We start from the raw sequence: 19,712 nt of genomic DNA, 5'->3' as shown, positions 1-19,712 counted from the left end.
TACATCAACTGCATTCCTTCCCACGAAACATTACAAAAATTTCAAAGAAACATTAAGTACTACTCCTTAAATTCTGAATCCGTGACACGTTTAAGAATACAAGATTAAAGGATATTTTAGTACATTCTACATATTTTTATTTTAAAATAACAAGATTGAAAATTATGTGATCGACAAGTCAAAACCAGATAAACAAATTAAGACGGAGGGAATATATGCATTATGCATACCTGTTCGGATCCAATGTTGAGAAGTTTTTTAGTTTTCCACAAAAGGGATCAGGGGCAAGCAAACCTTTGCATACTAATCTTAATTCGCGGTGGTTGATTTTACTAGATATATAACGAAACGTTGTATCAGCATGGAAGATGTGACTGAGTAAATGTCTCTCTGTTTTCCAATTTTCGCCCTGATTTACGTCTTATTCTTTTATATCATTGAAAGCATGCAACTGTACGCAAACTACCTGTTGATAATCGAATTAGTCAACTTAATTCTTTATAATTCTGATTCAGAAAATGATGAGTATATAGTTGTATAAAATAGCTCCACAAGAATATATGAATAAAATCTTCAAACTCTCTTGGATCTCAAGATTATGATACGGAACTAATAACTTTAACTTAAACTTCACCTAACTAAGAATTGCTAAATTACATTATTCCATGTGATTTTATCAACTACAATAATAATTATATCTTTCATTTCGTTCTCCATACTTTATGTTTTGAAAGACTCCCACACTTACAAAACGCATTGAAACTTATAAAATTGAGATGGATTCCTTTATTGCTCATGTTGATTTCTTCTTCCTTAAAAATTAAAAATTTCTTTCTTTATATTATCTCAGCATTAGTTATCCTAGAATTAGCTATCCCGAAATAACTTATCTCATCATGTATATGTGATAACTTATCCCATCATCACTATGGTAGAAATGATGAGATTATTCCAAACATGACACAAAAATTTTATCCCGTCACTATTTTCTTATCCTATAACTTTTTATTTTTATCCCTTGCACCAAACGAGTCGTAATTTTACGCTCAATATTATTTTATAATCTTCATTGAGCTTTCATGTACACCTATCATTATCATTGCATAAGTTTCATCTGTTCAATATAATCCCTGGCCACTCCTCCCTTTGCAATACCCAGATTTCCGCAGCAACAGCCATATATCAACCATTTTAATTATTATTCAGTAATTCAATATTTGGTATGGTATTCAGAGTAAAATTTTAGAATTATGGTGTTTGAGTTTGGGTTTGGTATTAGATATTGATACCATTTGGTATTAGATATTTTCCATATACCAAATTATTTACTTAATGAAGGTCTTATATCAACATATATTATTCAGTTCAAGTCCAAAAAAAGAGTTAAAGAATAAACATAAACAGTCCAATTACATATGTCTTTTGTATAATTACTCATTAGTTCAAGTTCAAAGAGAAAGTTAAAGAATTAATAAGCATAAACAATCATGTGTCTTTTAGTTGTATCAATTTGTTTTTCTTGATGTCTTCTTACTTGTTGATCTTCTGTTATTGTGCCTTCACATAAAAAATATTGTTGGTCAGCATTTTAATATTATATTATAATCTACCTTGGAATGGCCACATTAACTATTTTTATTTGTCTATTCATTGGAGCATCTAGTGGATCATTGCTTGCAATGGATAAACATTTGTGCCTTAGTGGATAATTAATAACCAAAGGCATTATTGCATTAGCCTTTGTGATGAACGTTTATGTGAACGTTGGAAAGTTGGCCGTTGTGCCAATGCATGTTAGAGACATTGGTTACCCCTCTTATTATATATTCCATTCTTAATTCCTCCATTATCCTTGTAACCTATGTAACTCCTAAGACCATTATCTTCACTATTTACTACATCATTATCTTCTTATTCATTGTTAGGAAGACTTTTTCTAGTATAAATAGTGGTGGTCTTCATTTGGTTTGGTACATACACTTCTAAGTTTACATATGTTTACTTGATGAAAAATAAAAGTGATGCTTTTGAAAATTTCAAAACTTATCTCCATGAGGTTGAAAATCAGTTTGGAAGAAAAATAAAAAGAATTAGAAGTGATAGAGGCCGTAAATATAAGTCAAATGAGTTTAATTCTTTTGTTAGATCATTGTGAATAATTCATGAAACTACTCCTCCTTACTCTCCTTCATCTAATGGAGTAGCGAAAAGGAAAAATAGAATTTTGGTTGAATTGACTAATACCATGCTTATTGAGTCACATGCACCTTTAAATTTTTGGGGTGAAGCTATTTTAACTGCTTGTTATGTGTTGAATCGTGTGCCTCATAAAAAGTCTAAATTGACACATTTTGAATTGTGGAAAGGTTACAAGCCAAGTTTGGGATATCTAAGAGTTTGGGGTTGTCTAGCCTTTGTGAGGCTAATGGATCCAAGATTACAAAATTGGGTAAGAAAGTTACTACTTGTGCTTTTCTTGGTTATGCTTCAAATAGTACAGCCTATAGATTTTTTAATCTTGAAGATAGTATTGTGATAGAATCGGTTGATGCTATTTTTCATGAAAATAAGTTTCCTTTTGATTCTAAAAAATAGTGGGGATCAAAGGATTGAACAAAATATTTTGTCACTACCTAGTTCTTCTACTTCTACTTTGAAAAATAAAGAGGTCAATGATTTTGAGTTAAGAAGAAGTAAAAGAGCTAGAGTAGAAAAAGATTTTGGTCCTGATTTTTATGTGTTTAATGTTGGAGATGACCCTCTCACTTTGAAAGAAACATTATCTTCACATGATTCTATATTTTGGAAAGAGGCTGTAATTGATGAAATGAAATCTCTAATTTCTAATAAAACTTGGAAGTTAGTTGATTTACCACCGGGTTGTAAAACTATTGGTTGCAAATAGGTCTTAAGAAAAAAGTTGAAACAGGATGGATCTATTGATAAATACAAGGCTAGACTAGTTGCAAAAGGTTTTAAACAACTAGAAGGCCTAGAATTTTTTGATACTTTTTCACCGGTAACAAGAATTACATCCATAAGACTTTTAATTGCTATGACTGCAATTTTTTATTTGCAAATTCATCAAATGGATGTAAAAACTACTTTTTTAAATGGAGACCTAAATGAGGAAATTTATATGGATCAACCCGAGTGTTTTGTTGAAACAGGCCAAGAAAGCAAAGTATGTAAACTTACTAAATCCCTATATGGCTTGAAACAGGCACCTAAGCAATGGCATGAAAAGTTTGCTTCTTGCATGATTGAAAATGGTTTTAAAACAAATGAGTGTGATAAGTGTATATATCATAAGTCTTGGAATAATTCACATGTGATTATTTGCCTATATGTTGATGATTTATTGATCTTTGGCTCTAAGATAAATGTTATTGATGAAGCTAAAGATATTCTTAGAAGCCATTTTGATATGAAAGATCTTAGTGAGACAAATTTTATTCTTGAAATAAAAATAACAAGAACATGCGATGGAATTTTCCTTGACCAGTCACACTATGTTGAGAAAATTTTGAAAAAATATAACTTTCTTGATTGCAAGCATGTTGCTACTCCTTTTGATTCAAGTGTTCACTTATTTCCAGTTGAAAATGAAAATGATGTAATAAATCAAAAGGAATATGCTAGCATAATCAGAAGTTTGAGGTATGTGACTGATTGCACTAGGCCTAATATTGCATATGCAGTAGGAGTACTTGACATGTTTACCAGCAGGCCAGGTAATGAACATTGGCATGCTGTAACAAGAGTTATGAGATATTTAATTGGAACGAAAAAGTGTGGTTTGTTCTATAAAAAATATCCTGTTGTACATGAAGGCTTTTGTGATGCAGATTGGAACACTTTATCAGGTGATTCATGTTCTACCACTGGTTATGTCTTTACTTTAGGTGGTGGTGCTGTTTGTTGGAGATCAAAAAAGCAAATTATATTTGCTAACTCTACCATGGAGGCTGAACTAATTGCTTTAGCTTCAGCTAGTGAGGAAGCAAATTGGTTAAGAGATTTATTATTTCAAATACCTTATTTTGAAAAACCAATTCCTCTTATTTTAATTCATTGTGATAGCACTGTTGCAATTGGTAGAGTTTAAAACCGTTATTACAACGGTAAATCCAGACCTATAAGGAGGAAGCATAGTAATGTAAATTTGACAAATGGTACCATTAATGTTGATTATGTCAAATCTTGTGATAATCTTGCAGATCCTCTTACTAAGGCCTTAACGAGAGAAAAGGTCTAGAGCACATCGAGGAGGATGGGATTGAAGCCTATAAATCATTGAGTCATATATGAGGAAACCCAACCTGGGGACTAGAAATCATATAACCAGGTTCAAAGGGAAAAACTAATCATATAATGACTTGTTGTGAAAAAAAAATGCACTATCTTTTTATTCCCTCCCTATGATGTGAGTGCATTGTTTCCTATAGTTTGTGAAGGTTGAGTTGATAAAACTCTTAATGAATATATGTAGCCCGTATGGGTGGAGTGTTAAGCTTACATGAACACTCTTGACAGATTTCACCAATGTGATGTGTGGAAGTAGGTCGCTTCCTATGAGAATTGGGCTTGTTCTCAAAACCACTCATGAAACCGGGATAGCACATGGCCATAACGTGCTGGCTTTAAAACTTATGTCAACACCTTGATTATTATGTGTGAGCAGTGATATTTTATTTCCCTTAAGCAGTCATAGTTCAAGTCTGAGATCATTACGACTCTGGAGTAAAAGTTATTGTTTCACTAAGTGGAGGTTCAATGCAGAGCACACCTTTATTATGCATAGTAGTCTTCCTTCAGCTGATAGACTCTCTTAATTAATATGAAAATGAGAGGGGGATTGTTGGTCAGCATTTTAATATTATATTATATTATATCTTGGAATGGCCAAATTAACTATTTTTATTTGTCTATTCGTTGGAACATCTATTGGATCATTGCTTGCAATGGATAAACATTTGTGCCTTAGTGGATAATTAATAACCAAAGGCATTATTGCATTAGCCTTTGTGATGAACGTTCATGTGAACGTTGGAAAGTTGGCCGTTGTGCCAATGCACGTTAGAGACATTGGTTACCCCTCTCATTATTCCATTCTTAATTCCTCAATTATCCTTGTAACCTATGTAACTCCTAAAACCATTATCTTCACTATTTACTATACCATTATCTTCTTATTCATTGTTAGGAAGACTTCTTCTAGTATAAATAGTGGTGGTCTTCATTTGGTTTGGTACATACAATACAACAAGAAAATATAGAGTGCATAAGGTTTGTCAAAAAGAGAGTTCTTATTAGTTGAAGGGAGGTGTTTTTTTTTTGTGAAGCTTTGGACTCAACTCTTGTCCAGAGTTGTTGAGTTATATTTTGTGATTAGGTTGTTGTATCCTGGAGGGGATAAGTCAAGAAGGACTACGGCTAGATCGGTGAAAACATTTGTTGCAGTGGGCTTGAATCTCCTTAAAGAGAGCGAGATCCGCGCTTCAGCCTGAAGAAATTTATTTCTTCATTTTTATTTTCAATTGTAATCTTGTATTTTTGTTATCTTGTAAGTTTTCACTAACAAGAAATGATTGGAGAAATGGTATTAACTTTGTAATACAATCAACTATAACTTCAATACACCGAATACCGTACCAAATTGGAGTTTATTTTACTGTTTACTGAACCGAAATTTAATAATTTGGTAATATTATCTACTTTTAGCTACCAATTATCGAATCCGAAGTTTGAGAAACCCAAACTAAATACCGAACATCCACTCCTCTAGACTTACATTATATTATATACTTTTACAATAAAATTTTATTATAATAATTAAAAAAAATCATATAAACTATATATAAATAAAGAAATTAGACTATATTTTATGTGACACACTTTTCTTTTTAATCTGTTTACATATCTTACTGTACTTAGAAATAATTTAATTTTAAATTTTTATTTTTACTTATAATCATATAAATATTTTACGCTACAAGTTTTATTAAATTTTCCTTCTTAAATTTTTTTTTTATCTCAAATCAAATAGACTGAGAGAGTAATGAATGTTCACATGGGAAGAAATACCTTATTTATAATTCTCTGGCAGCAAAACATGTGCTGGCAGTGAGATCTCATAATTTACTTTATTGAAGCCAACAGTAAGTTGTCCCTAAAATCCTTAAATTTCAAAATTATAGAATTGCAACGTCTTCGATTGGCTTATCGCTTTGCAGTCCTTTAAAATTAACGGAAGCCAACGATATATCGCTTGAGTTATACGATGTTGTTGAGTTATTCTATTTTGAAGAGAATAAGTTAAGAGTATTATTATTAAATCAGTGAAGATTATGCTATAGTGAGTTTGAATATCCTCAAAGATATTTGTGCATCAACCGAAATTTTAATTTATTAATTTTGTTTATTTTATTTTCAGGTGTAAATTATTGTATTTATGCTATATTACACCAACATAATATAATTTTTATATATATTAGATTAGGCACATAGTTTCTATTTGAGTTATGTATTAGTAAAGAGTGTTTTTTCTAAATAAGTCTCTATATGGCGTGAATTTAAAAATTCTAATACAAATATAGGACATCGAATGGATAAAAAAAAATTGTAATGTTTTCTCATGTCAAAATGATTTTAGGACAGAGAGATCAGCAACCTTAAATCTGAAAGCAGATTTTGACTAATGACCACAATGTTCAGACATTCAAAGATAATGCAGCATTAGGCCAATACAAAAGTTCTTTTGAGACATGGATTGTTTCTACCCAACCCCATTTCCTCATAAGACAGGCTGCCATTTTAGTCCTCACACATAGTATAACTTTAGTAACTCAATAACACATCTTCAATTAGTCAAAAAGAAGTAAAAGGGTAAAGATGGAAAAAGGTACAAATACCCATACACCTCATCTACCAATCAATCAAGGCTACTAATTCTTGATTTTTTTTTCAAAGAAATTGTGTATCTGGTAAGCCAAATTCAAACCCATAAACTGAAAGTTTCAATTTTTTTCATAAGTTATATGATGATTAATTTTGCCCCCTTTTTTTCAGAAAATTAATGGTTTTCAAGAAACTTGTATTGATGATGATGGGTTGTCTAGGATGTGCTGGTCAGCCCACAGAGCCTTCTACTGAGAAAACTGAATCCAAATCACTTATAGATGAATCTGTTGTTGTCACTTCACCTAGAGTCAAACTTGGTGATGGTAGATATCTTGCTTATAGAGAAAGAGGGGTACCCAAAAACATATCCAAATACAGAATCATCATTGTTCATGGCTTTGGCAGTTCTAAAGAAATGAGCTTTATGGCTTCTGATGTATGTAGATTCTGTTCCTCTTTCAATTTTTTTTATTTGTATCTATACACCATAGTTTATTGATTTTGAATCTTACTTTTCACTGTTTGAGACTGATACTTAAGCATTAAACTGGTAGAGAATTGTGAATTTGGTATCAATATCATAGATTTGAAGAGAAAGGGTTGAAATTAATAGATCCATAAATGGTTTTTTTTTCAAGAACAATTGAACTTGGCATTACCTGGTTAGAACTACTGTTTACTGTGCTAATTGAAGTGACTTCAAGGCAGAGTAAGTAATTGAAAATCTCTTCTGCTTGGTGCTATGTCGCGCGGATCCTCCAAGAATGCACTACTTTTGGAGGATCCGACATGCAGTTGGAGATATTTTTGGAGAGTCCGAGCAACATTGGTTTTGTGGTTAGCATATTTTGATTCTTTGAGGGAGTGGGAAAGTGTGTTCTTTTTGTGCTGAGGAGATGTTATTCTTGAATTAGCTTGTCTAAAATGTCTAGTTTAGAATGATCTAATATTGCTCTAGTTGCCAGGAACTTCTTGATGAATTGGGGATATACCTTTTGATCTTTGATAGAGCTGGATATGGAGAGAGTGATATAAATTCAAAAAGGTCGCTTAAAAGTGAAGCGTCTGATATTGAAGAGCTAGCTGATCTGTTGGAATTAGGATCCAGATTCTATGTAATAGGTGTGTCGTTGGGATGTTACCCGGCTTGGAGTTGCATCAAGCACATTCCTGGAAGGTTAGAGAACTATCTCGAGAGCTTTTAGCTTGTTGGCTTTACTGGTTAAGGTTTAGGCCTATTAGATTTTACTTTTGAAGTATAATGCATTGCAGGCTTGCAGGTGTTGCTCTCGTCGTTCCCTTTGTCAATTATAAATGGCGCACACTGCCTAAGGATCTAGTGAAGAATGATTACAGGAAACAACTCTCTCGGTGGGTAATTTGGATCACATGTTATGCTCGGGGGATATTACATTGGTGGTTGACTCAGAAAGTTTTCCCATCAGCGTCTGTTCTTGATGGAAATCCTCAATTTTTCTGTGAGAGAGACTTGGAAGTCTTGAAGAACACACCGGGATATCAGTTGTTCACTCAGGTAACGTTCCATTCAGACAAAAAAAGAACACATTTTGTATGATCTGCTGTATCAGAATTGCTATTCTGGTTGTTGGCAGTAGAAGTCACTACACGTTTAACTTCTGTAAATATATGATCAGAAGCTGTACTTTAATTTACAGGATGGCCTTAAGGACCGAAGTGTATTCGACTCCCTTTGTAGTGACATTATTGTAGCTTTTGGAAAATGGGATTTTAATCCGTTGGAGCTAACTGACCCATACCCACAAAACGAAAGCTCGGTTCACATCTGGCAAGGTGTCAAAGACAAAGTTGTGCCTGTTCAGTTACAAAGACACGTCTCGCAAAGGCTGCCCTGGATTCGATATCACGAAGTTCCTGACTGTGGTCACTTGCTTGTGTATGACACTGCAGTGTGTGAAGCTGTCTTGACATCACTTGTGCTTGGGGAAGATCCTCCATTATACAAGCCAAAGTTAGCAGATCACTAAGTATTTATTCCCTGTAAGTAGATTGATTTCTTGAAATTAATTAATACAAGTGTGATTGATTTGCATTGTCTTCTTAAACTTTTTGAGGCATTTCAACTGTACTAGACATAGATATTGAAACATAAAAGGGAAGGATATCTTTAAGGCGACGAGACTTGCTATTACGGGTATCAGTTTTCATTGGAAAATCTTGTCAAAGAATGATTGACACCCCCTTTCTCTCCTATATCTAAACTGAAAATGAAGCTAAAGGGTTGAGTCTTGTAGACCTGCGCGCTGTTGCAGATTCATCGAGTTGGATGCATACTGCTAAATAACTTTACTTGTTTTCATCCAAGGTGCATCGATCGCAACACAATAGAAATCAAACTCCAGTATGCAGATTGCTAGAATACTATGTTTGACAATTTTTGATGTTTTTGTATGTATTCAAGAAGAATTAAGACAGATAAGGAGACTTGGTTGAGCTTTTCTGCAAATAGAAAACTTCATTCTTGAATCTTGATTGTTGTTTTTTTCTCTCTTTAAATGAGAAAAAGAGATCCCTTACGAAAAGAAAAGGCCTTGAAATGTTATGTGCCTTAGATATCAAGACAAGACACGCAAACTATATAAACCATTTCACTCACTTTCATGTTCTTAAAGCAAAAGAGTTGAGGATTTACCTAATGATAAGCGTAAAAAACACCAAGACTAAGGTACTCAAGTGTTCGGCAACTCGATTGTTTAATAGGATAATATGAGTCAGCTCTTTGACTTAATTAAAAAAGAATTGGTTCTCTTTGAGTTTCAAAAGGCACTAGAAATGTCGGATCAATTTGAGAGACGATGTGAGCCTAGCTATTGCATAGGGGCTTGCTTGTAAAACTAACGCTGCCATGATGCTATATTGTGTCTGCTACCCAGTTTAGTCTTACAATGTGGGGTATGAAGAGGGTAAGGCATACACAAACCTTATCTCTACTTCAGAGGTGCCATCGGCTCAAGATAAAAATAGTCTAAAAAAAAGACGTAATGATTGTACAAGAGGCAATAGATCGATAGTAAAATAAAACAATAATAATAGAAGAGCAATACTACCACAAAATAATACTACAATCGAACTATACGAAATCATCGATAACAACAAAAACAGAAGAACAAGAAATTGCAAGAGTAGTCCTACAACTACAACTCTACTAGTAAAGGAAACAAGACAATGTCACTACAACAAAAACAACATTTAGTGGCAATAAATAGACACATTAATAAAGAGTGTTAAAGTCATTACCGGCATTAGTTAAGTGTCATTAGATGCAATGTTGCTAAAGACTTTTGAGACATATATAAAGAGTGCTAATTGCTGCTAAAAATACATATTTATCGACAATTGAGCTATTGTCGTTAATTAATTACCACCAAAGATCATTTTTGATGTAGTGTGTAGTGTGTACTCATTCCTACTAGTATGGACGCACTCCTACATACCAACTTTATTCCAAAATTTGTGTCCTCCTATTTCCTATCTAAGGTCATGCATAATTTACTACTCCCTCCATTTGATATTAATTGAATTATTGAGACATTTTTCATTTTTCAAATTAACTTAATTGTTCAATTTTCAAGATTACTTTTAGAATTTTTTCCAATTTTACCCTTTATTAGTTAGTATTGGAATTAGTTATTAATTAATATTTAGTTATTTAAATCATAATTTTGATAATAATTAATAAGGGTAAAAGTGGAAAGTTAAACCTAATTTATGTCTTAAAAGATGTGAAACACCTTAACAATTCAATTAATATGAAATTGAGGGAATAATAACTAAGGCAAGTTACCTAAGAGTAAGTAATTGTTACGTTTCAGATAACTCTTTTTTATTGTAAGAATCGACTGATAACTGACTAATTATAACAGCTGAAAATTAATCAATTACATCTTCCAACTTTGTTTTTAAAATCGAACTCCACACATTTAGGATTGGGCTGAGTTGTTGCATCGTCAAACTCGGCAGAGCTGGCTGGGCCGGCCATTTTGACGGCCCAATAGATAGTTTACACTTTGCAGTTAGATTGCTTTGTTTGTCGGTAACAATTCACTTATTAGTCAAACACCAATAGAAAAATGATATATTAGATCCATTTTTTTCTCCTTCTTTGATTATTTTTATTTTATTTTGTAATAATGGTTTGTTGAGGATATTGAAAGTTGATTAACGTACAATTTTTACTCCTATCTATTTGTCCTTATGTACTTGTTTAATTTCGAAAATCTGGTGATCTGCTTCAATCATATTTGCTCTAAATTCCATATTATAAAAAATGTCAAATAAATCAATAATGCACTTGATCATTCTACTATTATTAGGTGAATAAGAACCACTAGATTTCCTCAATTAGTTGACATTTCACAACAATTAAGGACTTATTACTATTAATTTCTACATCAAAATTGTTGAAATTCTTACAAGTGTTCAATGATTAGCCTCGACAAAATGTAATTAATTAAAGACAATTTGATCATCATCATGTAGGTAGGTTCATTTCATTCATCACCTCCGCATGTCCAACTCTGTCAAAGTGTGGATAGTAATATTGTTCGCTTAGGCCCAATAATATTTTGCGGACTTGAGTCCAAAAAGAGAATCAAACACAAGATCACATAGGCATCGGCGATTTTATCTTATTACAAATGTCACCTTGTAACTTAGAGTCTTCTTATTTTCAACTCATAAACGTTATTATAAATAATATAAAACTAGAATCAACTATAGAAATTTTCAATGAAGCATGGTCTCAAGTAATAAGGCAACTGATTTTTAGGTTTGAATCCTTCCGTCCAAGAACATATATTTATATTCTTGCCTTTACATAGTTAGGTTAAAGACCTACGTTTTAGTTGAAACATCAACGTTGTCGATGTTTTGTTTTTTTTTAAAAAAAAAACTAGACTACTTTTGGACCACCAAAACAATTAGTACCAATTAAAGAATAATTTTACATATCATTAAGGCAAAACCTAATTACTAAAACGACATGAGATTTTAATAATAAAGATTTGGTCATAATCATTTGGTAGCACACAAACTATTAAAATTTAATTCAGTAAGCGAAAGCACGCTGATAATGACAGGTAATGCATTTTTAATTTCCACTTTAATTAATTATGTTTTCATAGGTTAATTTAAAATCCTAATGGCAATCAAAAGTAGTGGAGTATTTAAGTGTAAAATGATTTACTAGAATAATTTAAAATATTTATTATTTCCTATAAATTTTCCTAAAAAATGTTTATTTTACTTTTCAAACATTTTTTTATTTCGAAAATGTAGTCCAAAAGAGAATCAAACAGAATAATTCTACTATTTTGTTTTCGATTTTATTATTATTTGTATAATGTATTTGTTATTGTTATGGTTCTTTTCTCCATTATTTTCAACACGACTTCTTCACTATTGTATTTCTCTTTCCTAATCAGTTGATATGTTTTACTTGTCAAGGATACATAGGAAATAACCTCTTAATCTTCACAAGATAGGAATTAGACTGTGTACACACTACCCTCTTCAAATTCCATTTATGAAATTACATTGAATAGATTATCATAGTGTCGTTGGTACTACAATGTTTGTCGAAATATGAGTAACGTAACAAAAAAAAATTGACAATTTCTTGAACCTTGAAGCGTCGTAGCAAGTTGAAAATCTATTTGGATAGCCAATATCTTCGTTTTCATCAACCCAAGAGTTGATGAAATTTATATTGAAGAGGAAAAAAGAACAAAAAAAAAAAGGGTTTAGAAAAAGCAAATATGCAACTAACTTCCTCATATTCATGGGAGTGGATGAATTAGGTATTCATAACAACTAATTTTTGCCTTTTTTCTTTCCCATTGAAGAATCCACATGTTGTTACGTGTGTGCCATACTTGTATATACAATTTCCCTTTAATTCTTTTTGTGTTTTTATTTGATGTTCAGTATTTATATTTGGGCTTAATTTATTTTAGATTCATACAATATAGGATTCATTTATGAGGACAACACCCCTAATAAAAAAAATCAATTTCAAGGAGTTCATATCATTCTGATTAAAGATAAAGGAATTCCAATCATCTCACCACAGACCATTTTAGTATATATATATATAATCTCCCTACTCCACCCATCTCACCATATATATACTTGTTTATTTTATTGAATTTAATCCATCATATACAAGTTCTCTCCATTTCTCTATTAAATTATACACAACTTGATAGTCTCTTCATGCATACCAAGAGCAAGTCACCCTCTCAATTAACATCATATATCTTCCATTTGCAAGAGACAATTTTATCCAACTAATAATTTGCTTCTTTTTTTCTTTGTTTTTTTCTGTCCCTTCCTCCTTAAAATAATATTCTCAACCACTTCACAGAAATGAAGAACAACCAACCATCTTTCTAAAATCATCACTAAAAATACTTCAAATAAAGACAATTATATTGAGTCAGCTTCATACCTTATCCCCAATTCTCTCTTGTCCTTTTTCCACAAATAAACTTAATATATAAATTTTATATTATCTCTCGTTTATTGCTCAACGTACATTTTTTTTTATATGTGATAGATAATCGTGACTATAATCTCAGAATAACCTGACTTTGAACCAACAGACCCTAAAGGTAACTTCCTCTTGCACATAATCTTGATTCCTTACATTTACATGATAACTTAGTCATAATATCAAGAAGCTAACAACAAAAATGAAAAAAAAAAATAATCTACTTAACTAAGTAGGTAGCTCTCAGAAATACAATTTGATCATCATGAAGAGATATATCATCAGAAATTTGAGAAGTGGTTCTGAGAAGATTGTACCATTTGTAGTCCCGTTATTGTTTGACAAGAATTATCATCCACGATCAGTGTCCTAAATCATATAGATAATTGAAATAAGATTACGATTTGAAAGAAATTATTTTATACTTGTTCATATTGACAAACATTTTCTCTTACAAGATTTATAAATCATAGAATCTTACTCTCGTGGACGAGATAACCATAGAGAACTTAGAGCTCGTAGTCGACCATAATATTCTCCAATCACCAAGAAACATCTGGCTGCTTGTCTTACTGTTAATATTCTGTGTAATTGATGCAATGTTTGTTGTCTCAAATTATCAGCCTGGAATTATGAACAATAAAGATGTGATCAGTAGTCATACGCTTCAGTCTCAAATAAGTAGGGATCAGCTATATGAATGAATCTTTACTGCTTCATTCAAGTTCAACTTATGTCGTCATCATATCTACTAAATGATATAGACAATGGAGACAAAAGAATTGATTAATTAAATATCTCAATCAAAATAAAAAAAAATCAATTAGAAGTTTGAAATGGACCTGTAATTGTCAGGCAGCCAGGACATAATTTCCTTAAACAATGTTTTAAATGGTTGAAACCCATCAAATTGTCTTGTATAGTTGTATTGAGATGGCCTTGGAATATTCCAATCATTAAATAAGTCGTAATAGTGTTATGTCTATTATTTGAAATAAAGTACTAATACGTTGACATTTTTTGTAATTTGTTTTAATTTATTGATAGCTCTTCTATGGCTTCTATTGGAACATGCTTCATATATGGATAGGGATACAGTTAAATAAAATATTCCATAAAATATAATGATCTTATCAAGCATGCGTGCATTCTTTATCTGCAAACGGTATAATTGAAGCAGGTTGTTGCAATGAACAGAAAACCAGAGTATTTTAGTCCTCGAGTGTGCATGATATGCAGGGGCGGAAGGGAGTTCATCGCTTGAAAATCACATTTTTTTTGTATATACCATATACAACATCAAAATTTTATTTTATGTATATATAGTAAATGATGAATGAAACCTCCTAGCTACGCGACTGATGATATGGATATCAAATGAAAAGGAAAAATAACAAGTCATGCGTAGAGCTATGACTGTACTACTGAATACTGTTTCATGACAATAGTTACAAACTTAATGTATGTACTTTAAACTTACTATGGTTTGAGTCAAAAAGAGAAGGTAAAACTGGCAATGACATATGCACTTAATATCCACATAGATAATATTATCAGAGAAAAACGAATATAGTAAACAAATTTAGGATTAATGTTACCTGACGAACAAATCCTTCAAGATTGGAGAGTTTCCCCAATGCAAGAGCCATATGATGCATTCCATCATGGAGAGAAGCAGTGGCAACAGTATCAATTAAAGATTGTTGTAGTTGTTCTAATCCCTGTGAAAGAGCTTCCTCTGCCTGTTGGGAAGATTGTTGGAGGCTGTATATTCCAACTACTTGCTGCTCTGTTAAAGGGTCTAATTGTCCTATCAACATCTGCTCAATTTCACAAATGATCATAGTATGATTAGAAACAACAAAAGTAGTAAATTTGACTTCATTCGAACTTTGACATGGGCATTTAGTTTAATTTTACTAGAAGAAAGATCATCTAAAATATAATTACAGTTACTTTCCACAATACGTGGGACTAGTTACCTGTAAAATAATACATACAATTTGCTATAACAGGTTAAATTATATCATATGCCACCACCTCGACCATGTTTTTCCTTTAAAATACAATCTATATTTGTCATACCTTTATGAAAAACATATTTGCTTTGAACATAACAATATACAACTTTATTTTTTTGCTTTTTCAAGAAAATTATCCAACAATAGTTCAGAGAATCAGTCCAAAATTGCAACATTTACCTTGATAAGCTCTGAGGGCCTAAAACCACCCATCCAAAGGAAGCAGCGTTCAGCTGGAGTTGTCCACATTCCAGTGATTAGGTGAAATACATCAGATTTTGCTGCCACTCCCTTCAAGTTGAAAATTTCGTCGTAATGAGCAATGTATCCATCAACTATTAATCTAAGATCACCATCTGATAAATGTGCTTGTAATGCAGTTCGAAGCTCGGCTATGTGCCTGTGATCATCATCCAACCATCTTGAATATTCCATATCAAATATTGCAGCACCTGCAGCAAAAAATTGAACAATGCATTTTTGTCACAATGGTTTTTACCAAGGCTCTAATCTTAGCACATGCATGGTCTTGACATTTTGAACAGTATTTTTATTTTTATGAAATAGTAAAAAAGTAATACCCTTTTAACTCTTATTTTAGCAATCTGTCATTAATAGAATATATGAATTAAATTAAAATCTCTAAAGATTGTATTCAGCCAAATACAATTTCAACTCATATACACTGGAGTACTCTAATAATGTCACACAAAGAAGTACAAAAGAAAAAGACAAACTTTCTGTAGTCAAACTCAAGTTGTTTGTCTGCTACTAGAAGCCAATAAGAATTACAAAGACTTAGCATGCAACAAATTCTGGGTGCTGCCTGTAGTCAAAACTCTGAACTATGATGAGTTAAAATGTACTGATAGGTAAAAATTTAATTACATTGGTAATGTATACAGTAGTATAAGTTAAATTTATATTTCTTGGGTGTCCATAAGCAATGCATTGGTTGAGAAAATAAAAGGGGAAGTCCGGTGCACTAAACTCACGCTATGCGCGGGGTTCGGGGAAAGGTCGGACCCGAAAGGTCTATTGTACACAGTCTTACCTTGCATTTCTGCAAGAGACTATTTTCATAGCTCGAACCCGTGGTCACATAACAACAACTTTACCAGCTACAATAATAGTCCAAAACTTACCAGAGCTGATATTGGAACCAGCAGCAGTACCACCTCCCAAGAAAATCCCCTGTTTGCCACACAATCAGTAGAAAAAATCATTAAATAACCACTTGCATTTATTATTCTACAAAAAAAAAAAAAAAGTATAAGTCATTTTCTAATATTGATACCTGAGAGCTAGCCCTTTGAAGTTCTTGTTCTAGCTGAGAAAGTCTTATCCTACTTGTTTCTAGCTGTTGTACATAAGCCTGCATAAATGCAAATAATAATAATAATAAATTTGAAATGTAAAGAATATTGATAGAGGAATTTGGCATATAAAAGACTTTCATAATGGAAACAAGAAAAACATTACCTTTTTTCTTATCCTGCTCTTCTTTGCTGCTTCTCTATTTTGAGCTAAACGTCTCAATGTCTACAATAAACAAAGTAGAAAGAAATAGTACTGTTTAGTAATTTTAAAATTTCCAATTAGGAAACAAGATAATTTAATTGTATATTCTTGGCAAATGCGAATATGTGTGGGCACCCCCACCTTAGGATCAAGTACCCTCTCTGAGGTTGAAGCAGCACCCTTTTTCTACAAAGTATTAAAACAAAAGCTTGTTTAATTATGTAGAAATATTCAAGAAGAGAATACTTCAATTGCGTGAAGATAAATTTTTGTTAAGCAATTAAAAAAAGTAGTATAGCGTGTCAAATAAGGCCGATTCTTTTTTTAAAGACTTTAAGATTTTTGGACAGAATCAAAGTTGTAATTTTCAAACACTACTACTGGTGTCCAAGCATTTAAGAATAAAACATCTGATTATGTATACATGAGCTAATTCATTGTATCATCTGGTATTCTTGTGAATTTATTTTTTCTGGTTCCAAGAAAGATTTAAAAACCTGAAGAACAGGGAGTTAACTACAGTTCTAGGGATAAGAGAAAATATTATTAACTGGAGTTTAAACAACAGTAATGAATAGTGCATAAGGGGTAAAAAGTATAAAAAGCACTGTAAAGATTCTCTTTCTTTTTTTTCTGATCTCAGAGAATCCTTCAGAAAAACTGTGTCTTTAGTGTATTCATTAGCAGTTGTTGGGATTTGTGATTGTGTCTATACAATAAAGATTCCACCTTTTTTCCTGAGATCTTGGGATATGATAATAGAAGAGGAGATAAAGTGTTGTGAGAAAAACCTTTTCACTGTTGGACTTGGAAGATAGTTCAGTTTGTAAAACTCCTGTTCTTGGATTATTATTACTTGCCATATCTTGAAGCTGTTGCTGTTGTTGTTCTTGAGATTTGTGTGTTATCTGAAGTTGATGGTCTGAAGATGTTTTTCTACTGATGGGAGATTCTGGCTCAAAATGGGGTTGAGCTCTGCTTGAAAGTGAACCTGAATCAGTACTCTCTTCTCTTGATTTTGAGTTTTCCTATATGTAAAAAGACAAAGCCAAGAAAACAGATTTAAATTGTGTGCAAAATTATCTTCACCTTCATTATATAAAAGCTTCCAAAGGGGTTGCCTATTTTGAGTAAAAGTCCAAGCTTGTATTGCACATAGGACAATTTTAAAACAACATGGTCAAAGAAGGATAAGCATAAAATGGAAAAAATAAATTAAGTACTCTTGGGGTCTGTTGGTATCTCATAGGCCAAGAAGGGAACATCTCCAAAGTTGCAGCAGGCTTCCCTGTGGCTGCTGCTGCATATAAAGCTGCACAGAATCACAAAAGCAAAATCTTGAAGGATCAGCATAAAAAAAGAGAACATAAGAAAGAGAAAAAGAGAAAAAGAGAAAAAGAAAAACAAAACTTTCAAAACTTCATAAAGGGAAGAACCTAATCTCCCCTTCTTTTTTTTTCCTTTTTAGCTGCAGTTATGGAGTCAGTAAATCATGCAAGGAGTTCATGTTTCCTTGTTTGAAACCCCACGCCATTAAGTCTTTTGCACAAGAATGATTACAATATTGGAAATAGTAAGCCTCTTAATGAACCCTTCTATGGACTTATTCAAACACCCTTTGCTTCTTTGCTTTACAGTAAGGAGTTAGTTATACATTGCAAACGTCAGAAAGAAAAGTATAGAAGAGAAAAAAACCATACATGCTTTAGCTTCATCATTACTCATCTTAAATCCTTGCAGTACAAAAGCTTCTTCTAGCTCTCCAAAATCAAAACCAGCTCCTTCTTGATTACCACTATAACACAAAATAAAAACAACTCATGTTAAAAGCTGAAATTAAATGTATCCTTAACCAAAACTTAAGGGAAATACAGGATTTTTAATTACTTGGGAATAGAATGATACATGAAGCTTGTGCTAGCAGGATTTATCCCCCTAAAAACAGCATATGGCATATTGTGATTGTGGTGTGATGTTCCAGAATCTGTCAAACCAGTCTCTCCAATTCCTTGACTCGCCATGCAAAAAACCAACCTTTCAGACCATTCTTGAACTTCTCTAAGAAAAAACAAGAAAAAGATGTTAGCTTTGAAGTAAAAGAGAACCAAAGAAAGATGCTAGTTAAAGTTTTCACCTCAGTTTCAAATTTAATGATCTTCTCAAGGAACCAAATGAGAAATAGACTGTAAAGATCAAAACTTTCTTGTCAAAGCATAATTGTATATGTGTAGAGACATATATACAAACAGCTAGGGTCCAGTTTGTTGATCTTTTATTGGTCTTTCTTTCTCTCCTCTAAGAAGAAAAATAATTAGTCTTATACTTGTGTTTTTTCTTTTGGATGGGGTGGGTTTTATTACTCTATCTCCCTCATCCTGTTGTAATCAATTATAATGATTATGAAATTTGAAACTCATCTTATGTTACAGAAAATCTTGTCCTTTGCAGACCTGTTCTCTCAGGGCTATTTGTGGGGTTTGAAAAGAAACAAAATGTGTAGTGAAAACACACAAAACAAATTTTTTATTCACGAAGAGAAAAGGACATGGGGTGGGGTCACTAAATCAGTCTCCTACTCCACTCTCTCTCTCCTTAACCGCCTGTTGTTCCTCATTGGCCCTTTTCTTGAGCCATTTCAGAGTTGTAAGTACTAATACACAGACCACCAAACTTGTGATGAGATAAAAAGTACTACTACCCTTGTGATGGTTTGATTTGTAATTTTTGCATAAGGGCAG

At 32.4% G+C, this 19,712-nt stretch overlaps 2 protein-coding genes across 4 annotated transcripts; one reads left to right on the top strand and one right to left on the bottom strand.

The window, feature by feature from the left end:
• Positions 1-6,873: 6,873 nt before the first annotated feature.
• On the top strand, positions 6,874-8,972 carry LOC125807452 (uncharacterized). Its single transcript, XM_049487170.1, has 5 exons — positions 6,874-6,986; positions 7,072-7,339; positions 7,869-8,080; positions 8,176-8,437; positions 8,580-8,972. The coding sequence occupies exons 2-5, from the start codon at positions 7,079-7,081 to the stop codon at positions 8,907-8,909; spliced, it is 1,065 nt and encodes a 354-aa protein (XP_049343127.1). The 5' UTR covers positions 6,874-6,986; positions 7,072-7,078; the 3' UTR covers positions 8,910-8,972.
• Positions 8,973-13,537: 4,565 nt separating this feature from the next.
• Positions 13,538-19,100, bottom strand: LOC125807430 (transcription factor TGA9). Of its 3 annotated transcripts, none has more exons than XM_049487145.1 (12): positions 18,862-19,100; positions 18,675-18,769; positions 18,198-18,286; positions 17,766-18,002; positions 17,116-17,160; positions 16,936-16,995; positions 16,751-16,828; positions 16,599-16,647; positions 15,634-15,905; positions 15,031-15,252; positions 13,914-14,056; positions 13,539-13,801 (listed from the first exon to the last, which is right to left on the bottom strand). In XM_049487145.1, the coding sequence occupies exons 1-12, from the start codon at positions 18,993-18,995 to the stop codon at positions 13,714-13,716; spliced, it is 1,512 nt and encodes a 503-aa protein (XP_049343102.1). In that variant the 5' UTR covers positions 18,996-19,100; the 3' UTR covers positions 13,539-13,713. The 3 variants fall into 3 exon arrangements, with proteins under 3 accessions (XP_049343104.1, XP_049343102.1, XP_049343103.1); XM_049487146.1 differs by having other exon boundaries at positions 18,880-19,100; XM_049487147.1 differs by lacking the exon at positions 17,116-17,160 and having other exon boundaries at positions 13,538-13,801.
• Positions 19,101-19,712: the final 612 nt, after the last annotated feature.

Source organism: Solanum verrucosum, unplaced genomic scaffold, assembly GCF_900185275.1.
Source record: "Solanum verrucosum unplaced genomic scaffold, falcon-dt-bn FXZP01000183.1, whole genome shotgun sequence".
Lineage (NCBI taxonomy): Eukaryota > Viridiplantae > Streptophyta > Magnoliopsida > Solanales > Solanaceae > Solanum > Solanum verrucosum.
The sequence above is the reverse complement of the archived record's forward strand: the minus strand, read 5'-3'. Positions and strand labels throughout refer to the sequence as shown.

Bases quoted from the DNA above. Each gene is read 5' to 3' on its own strand.
- LOC125807452 (XM_049487170.1), top strand. From the start codon at position 7,079: ATGGTTTTCAAGAAACTTGTATTGATGATGATGGGTTGTCTAGGATGT. The intron at 7,340-7,868 runs GTATGTAGATTC...TCTAGTTGCCAG, and splicing joins TGAGCTTTATGGCTTCTGAT to GAACTTCTTGATGAATTGGG. The intron at 8,438-8,579 runs GTAACGTTCCAT...TTTAATTTACAG, and splicing joins GATATCAGTTGTTCACTCAG to GATGGCCTTAAGGACCGAAG.
- LOC125807430 (XM_049487145.1), bottom strand. From the start codon at position 18,995: ATGGCGAGTCAAGGAATTGGAGAGACTGGTTTGACAGATTCTGGAACA. The intron at 18,770-18,861 runs GTAATTAAAAAT...TTTGTGTTATAG, and splicing joins ATGTATCATTCTATTCCCAA to TGGTAATCAAGAAGGAGCTG. The intron at 14,057-15,030 runs GTAACATTAATC...TCATAATTCCAG, and splicing joins TTGAAGGATTTGTTCGTCAG to GCTGATAATTTGAGACAACA.